The 6145-nt window shown below is 42.8% G+C and overlaps 1 protein-coding gene and 1 long non-coding RNA gene across 3 annotated transcripts in view; one reads left to right on the top strand and one right to left on the bottom strand.

The window, feature by feature from the left end:
* LOC111609879 overlaps positions 1-1569 on the bottom strand; it is a 1802-nt gene extending 233 nt beyond the window's left edge. The window contains exons 1-2 of the long non-coding RNA XR_002753383.1: positions 1481-1569; positions 1-725 (exon numbers count right to left, since the gene is read on the bottom strand). The exon at positions 1-725 is cut by the window's left edge and continues 233 nt beyond it. This is a non-coding gene — a long non-coding RNA (uncharacterized LOC111609879). The remainder of the gene's footprint in view (positions 726-1480) is intronic.
* LOC102236689 (transmembrane protein 184B-like) overlaps positions 1-5828 on the top strand; it is a 9267-nt gene extending 3439 nt beyond the window's left edge. Inside the window, exons 4-9 of one of the 2 annotated variants that reach the window (XM_023340790.1) lie at positions 1190-1280; positions 1517-1684; positions 1760-1929; positions 2357-2551; positions 2896-2922; positions 3731-5828. In XM_023340790.1, the coding sequence (XP_023196558.1) occupies positions 1190-1280; positions 1517-1684; positions 1760-1929; positions 2357-2551; positions 2896-2922; positions 3731-3966 (887 nt within the window). In that variant the 3' untranslated portion in view covers positions 3967-5828. The remainder of the gene's footprint in view (positions 1-1189; positions 1281-1516; positions 1685-1759; positions 1930-2356; positions 2552-2895; positions 2923-3730) is intronic. The other variant, XM_023340791.1, reaches the window with a different exon arrangement.
* The last annotated feature ends 317 nt before the right edge of the window (positions 5829-6145 follow it).

Here is a 6145-nt window from a genome sequence, read left to right as displayed (position 1 = left end):
TGGTGGTTTATAACGGGTGGAGGTTCTGGTGGTTTATAACGGGTGGAGGTTCTGGTGGTTTATAACGGGTGGAGGTTCTGGTGGAGGTTCTGGTGGTTTATAACTGGTGGAGGTTCTGGTGGTTTATAACGGGTGGAGGTTCTGGTGGTTTATAACGGGTGGAGGTTCTGATGGAGGTTCTGGTGGAGGTTCTGATGGAGGTTCTGATGGTTTATAACTGGTGGAGGTTCTGATGGAGATTCTGGTGGAGGTTCTGGTGGTTTATAACTGGTGGAGGTTCTGATGGAGGTTCTGATGGAGGTTCTGATGGAGGTTCTGGTGGTTTATTGTCAGGATGACAGTTGGTGAAAGTCGTCTGATTGTCTTTGTTTTCCTTTTCGGACTGAAATATTCTGGTTCTGACTCGTTGATGTCAGAGTGAATTCGCTCTGATTCATCAACTGGACAGAAACGCCGTGGATCTCCTACGTCACATCGCCGCGCTCCTTCCTCCTCCATCCTTACATGGCGCATCTTTCCTCCTCTTCCTCTCCTCTTCTTCTGCTCAGATCTGTTTTCCTGGCAACCTGTTGCATGGCAACCGTGCTCAGACATCCTCCCCCTGCATCAGATAATGGATTCTTCTGCAGAATCTCTTGGCTGTTGCATCACCATGGCAACCGCCGGCAGGGTGAAGGATGGGTGGAGGCCCAGGTGGAGGCTGCATCCTTTTACCTGGGTTCTGTCTTTCAGGCGCCGGGTGGAGTCGGTACAAACGGGCGGAGAGATGAGAATCTTTTAGTGTCAAACGTTCATAAACAATTTTTAATTTAGAAACTAATTTTTCTTTACAAACGATCCAAAGATTCTGGAAAAGACTGTAAATAAATAAAATATTTACTGTATCAAATTCAGTTTATATCTAAACAAAAATAGATTTGTGTAGCTCTGTCACAATAATCAATAATTGATGAATATTGATCATGATTAAGACCAGATCAATAACTTCCAATAGCATGATTTATCGTTTTCTCTTCTCCAAATTTTGGTCGAAAACTCTTCAGTTTGTTTTTAACTGAACATCGTCTGAAGTTTTGTTTCATAGATTTCATTTCATTTGTTTGATTTATTTTGTATATTTAAAATGTTTTTCCTGACAAATCCATGAAAAGTAACAATTTTCTTCTTCTCCTCCTCCTGTTGTCTGCAGCGTTTGTGATTTATAACTTCCTGAGTCTTTGCTTCGAGTATCTGGGCGGAGAGAGCGCCATCATGGCGGAGATCCGGGGGAAACCTATCGAGTGAGTCCAGAGAAAAACCTTCTCCTCTAATCAATAATCAATCAATCTACAAATTATTATCACAATTAAAGCTTAATCACATAAAAAATTCACATTCTGCAGTTTTCATATATATACAGGATCAGAAATGCATTAAAATATATTTGCTGCATTTCTGCATTAAAGATGTATTTATATCCAGTATCAAGTTTTCATGTTACCCAGAATCACTGACAGAAGCTGCCGATCGTCTCCAGGTCCAGCTGTTGCTACGGTACCTGCTGCCTGCGCGGCCGCCCGTTCTCCATCGGGTTCCTGCGGTTCTGTAAGCAGGCCACGCTGCAGTTCTGCGTGGTGAAGCCGCTGATGGCCGCCGTCGCCGTGCTGCTGCAGGCCTGCGGCAGATACAGAGACGGAGACTTGGAGTGAGTCCAGCTGCAGACCCGCACGCCTCAGACCTCTAATCTGTGTCTAATCCCGTTCCCGCCTTCTCGCCGCAGCGTTGCCGGCGGTTACCTGTACGTCTCCATCGTCTACAACGTCTCGGTCAGCCTGGCGCTCTACGCGCTCTTCCTCTTCTACTCCTCCACCAGAGAGCTGCTGAGCCCCTACAGACCCATGCTCAAGTTCCTCACCGTCAAGTCCGTCATCTTCCTCTCCTTCTGGCAGGGTAGGAGTCTTCATCACTCTTCATCATGGAGTCTTCATCACATCCGTTAGCAACGCCAGGCTACCAGCTTCTCTGTCTCAATGATGTGATAAAGTACTGGGATGTAACGAGCTAACGCTACACACACCGTCCCCACCCTGAGTCACGGTGGTGGCAGCATCATGCTGTGGGAAGCAGGTCGATGGATGGAGTTAAATCAGAACCAGCAGCCAGAGATATGGTTCAGATCAGAGCAGATTCATGGCTTACAACGGCCTAGTCAAAGCCCAGGCCTGAATCCAGTGGCCGAACGTAAAAGTTCACAGATTTTCTCCAACCAAAATAAAATATTCAGAATCTGTAGAATCAGATTTCCCTTCAAGTCAGAAATCTTTCACTGAACGTTTCTGGTTTTAGTTTCACTTCCTGTTTTTTTTTTTTTGTTCAGGCATGTTGCTGGCCATCCTGGAGAAATGTGGGGCCATTCCTCAGATCAACTCTCCGGGGGTTTCCGTGGGCGAGGGCACGGTCGCCGCCGGTTACCAGAACTTCATCATCTGCATAGAGATGTTTTTTGCAGCTCTGGCCCTTCGACACGCTTTCACCTACCAGGTCTACATGGACAAAAGCCTCAACTCCACAGGTCAGGGCGCTAAGCTAGGCGCTAGGGCGCTAAGCTAGGCCCTAGAGTGCTAAGCTAGGCGCTAGAGCGCTAAGCCAGGCCCTAGCTTTCAGAGTGCTAATCTTTGCGCTTGCTTTCAGAGTGCTAATCTGGGCGCTAGCTTTCAGAGTGCTAATCTGGGCGCTAGCTTTCAGAGTGCTAATCTGGGCGCTAGCTTTCAGAGTGCTAATCTGGGCGCTAGCTTTCAGAGTGCTAATCTGGGCGCTAGCTTCCAGCTAGCTGCTCCAAAGCCTTTTTCTTCTCCTCATTCGGTTCTTATTTGCTGACTCAGCTTCGTGTTTCTTTCCTCTCTGCTGCACATAAAGGATTTATTTCTACATACGGAGAGTTTGGTAGGTTTAACTCCAGATTAACTTCTACCGCCTCGTTGTGTTTTTATGTGTCTGGTTTGAATCCAGTTGTTGTTGTTTTGTTCACTAGGGCATAACAAGGATTTTGATTGAAATGAAACCAAAACCCAAATGTTTGGTTCATTTGACCAAAAATCAGAAACATCTTAAAATCCTTCAGTGTCAAATTGAAAAAGTTTCACACTGTGAGGAATGTTTCAGTTCATTTGGATTCATAAACGTTTATATCTGCAACATAAACACTGACCTGGTTTGAACAGTAGATGGCGCTGCACATTTATAGTTGAAACCAACAGGATGTTATGACAGAATGTCAGACTCACTGGATTTAAAAAGAGAGAGAAAAGTCCAAATATTAACAGAATAATGACACAATTTCTAACCAGATGAAATCATTGCAGGAGTTTTCATAAAATTACAACTTTATTCTTTAAACTATTCTCATCGTTTAAAAAACTTAATCCTGTCAGTCTGGGCCTGAAATACAGAAGGCTTGCCATAGATTAATATGAAGATGTTGTTTTATTATAAATCAGCTTGCCATACTCCAACTCCAGATCCTGTCCTGTGATGTCATTTCCTGTGTTTCTTGCATTGTTTTGGTGTGGATAGTTTAGATTGGAGTTTAATCTGCAGATTGATTCTCCTTTAAATAAATCAGATTATTTTCTGAATCATTTTAACCGTTACACTCATGTTGTTTGTTTGTTATTTTAGTTTTATGTTTCCTCTTGTTTTCGCTGAACTGAATCAGTTTCAGCCGCTGACTCTTCCTCCTCCTCTTCCTCAGGCCGCTGCGCCCCGATGAAGAGCATCTCCAGCAGCCTGAAGGAGACGATGAGCCCCGGCGACATGGTCCAGGACGCCATCCACAACTTCTCGCCGGCGTACCAGCAGTACACTCAGCAGGCCACGCTGGAGCGGGGGGCGCCGCCGCCGCGGGCGCCACGCCCTGCGGCGGCGGCGCTCGGCGCCCGCGGCGACACAGAGAAAACGCTGCTGCTCAGCTCAGACGATGAGTTCTAGAGCCGAACGCTTTCTGCTGTCAGACTGAAATCTAAAGAGAAGAGCAGACTGGTTATTCTGGGAGGATTTATGGGGACATCAGGAACCTTCAGGCAGAAACTGGAGCAAAACACTCAGAAGTCTGAGTCTGTGGAAACTCAGCCTGATTAAATCTGAACCGTTTAAATCCTTTAATATAACCTTATTTTTATACTTGTATTTTTTCTTCCTAAATATGTCGCTCAGTCGAAATCTATTCTTTAAAACTGATTGTTTTTCTTAAAATATCTTCTTCAGATTGTTTTACCAAACGATGGAACGACCTGAAAATATGGGCCAATACCGATTTTTACCAATTAAATATCAATATTAATAATTGGTTATTATAATCGTACAATATGATGGAAAGGAACATCTTTTTTTATTTAAAAATATCTTTAGATTGTTTTCCCATATTCTGATATTTAGATATTTAAATATCAGTTTTAATAACTCGTGGATTCACACAATACAATGGAAGTAAACATTAGCTAATATCGTCTTCAGATTGTTTTACCAAACGATGGAACGATCTGAAAATTTGGGCCAATATTGATATTAATAATTGTTTATTTTTGTTGCACGATATGATCAAACAATGTGATCAAAGAACATGATAGGAATAAACATCAGTTATTAATATCGGCCCAGTTTCACTTATTGGTCCGATATATTAATAAATGACTAAGATCGGCAGATTATGACATTAATTATGATAAAAACGCTCCTGGTGCGGTGCACCGAGAAATCGGCTCTGATTTCCTTTAATTTAAAAAATCGGCCGATGCGTCCGATCTTCCTCCACAGATCTGAGAATCTTATTGTAAACGATGGCCACTCACTGTTGCAAACTTAGCGATTTTTCTTGCTATATTTGTCGACATTTCAGACAAACAATCGGTATCGGTGAAAATCATTGGGTGGTAAAGATCGATGACCGGCCAGACAACTGCAGCTTTGATTCCTGGTTGTCATTCTGCTCTTAAATATTTAAGATAATTTTATTTTAAATATTGAGTGGCTTAAAAATGTGACATTTAACTTAATTTTGTTTAAATGATTTGGTTTATAAATCCAGATCGACTCTGTGCTGCTTCCAGGTTTGTGTTTGATGGATTACAATCAGCCGAGCCGGCACCGAGGTCACCAGCATTGATCCGCTTCATTGACATTCACACCAGTTTGATAACTGGGTCAAAGGTCATTGCAGCTTTTATTGATGATGGTTTTTATCTTTGGATAATTATTTGTAATGCAGGAAAAGCAGCGACTCTGAACCCAAATGATCCAGAAACTGGAAATATTCACTGATTTCTTCTGGATTTAACAGCTTAAACGTTTAAATCTCCGCCGGTCAGCATTGCAACATCGTTTTTTATTTTTGTTGTTGTTCCTGTAACTCTAACAGTCAGGCCCTGAAGTGCCAACAGACTCAATTAAAAAGTGAACATAAAGTTTAAATTTCCTGTTTTTCTTCCATTTGGAAGCACTTTTTTTCTCCCTCTGGAGCTTTTCATGTGGTTTTTGTTTAGATCTCCCACAAGCAGCTGCTCTTTCTGTTTTTTACTCATAATTGGACTTGAGTCATCTGGATGAGTCATGGTCAAAATGCCAGCTTGTTTACTTGCTAGTTTCACTACTGCGCTGTAGTTCAGGCCGTGGCCGCCAGAGGGCGCGCTAAGGATCATTTTAACGCTTGTTTTGGTGACGTGTGTTCAGTCCAGAGAAAATCTAAGATGTTAACCTGATTCTTTTTGTATTTTTATTTGAGTAACTTTGTTTTTAGTTGTTTCAGTCGTTGCTGTGATGAACGGATGAATAAAATAAAAACTTTTGGGTTTGAATTGAGGTGAAAACGTCGTTGATCCTGGATGTTTTGACGTCATCGGCACGTTTCCAGCTGCTCCTGACGTAGTGAGTGTGTGTGTGTGGGGGGGGGGAACAGGACGACTCAGCAGATTGAGGTTCCCAGTGAAACCTGAAAGGAACCAGTTTGGAGCTCAAACCAGTTTCTCTTCTTCTCTGAGCCGCTGGAATTAAGATGGCGCCAGGAGCCTGGAAAAACCTGGAGATCAGTTTAAGGATTCTCAAGGTTTGGATCAAATATTCAAAAGAAACTATCCAAACTTTTCATCCATCATGAGTTTTCTCCCGTCTAGGT

This window comes from Xiphophorus maculatus, chromosome 10, assembly GCF_002775205.1.
Source record: "Xiphophorus maculatus strain JP 163 A chromosome 10, X_maculatus-5.0-male, whole genome shotgun sequence".
NCBI classification, from domain to species: Eukaryota; Metazoa; Chordata; class Actinopteri; order Cyprinodontiformes; family Poeciliidae; genus Xiphophorus; species Xiphophorus maculatus.
The sequence above is the reverse complement of the archived record's forward strand: the minus strand, read 5'-3'. Positions and strand labels throughout refer to the sequence as shown.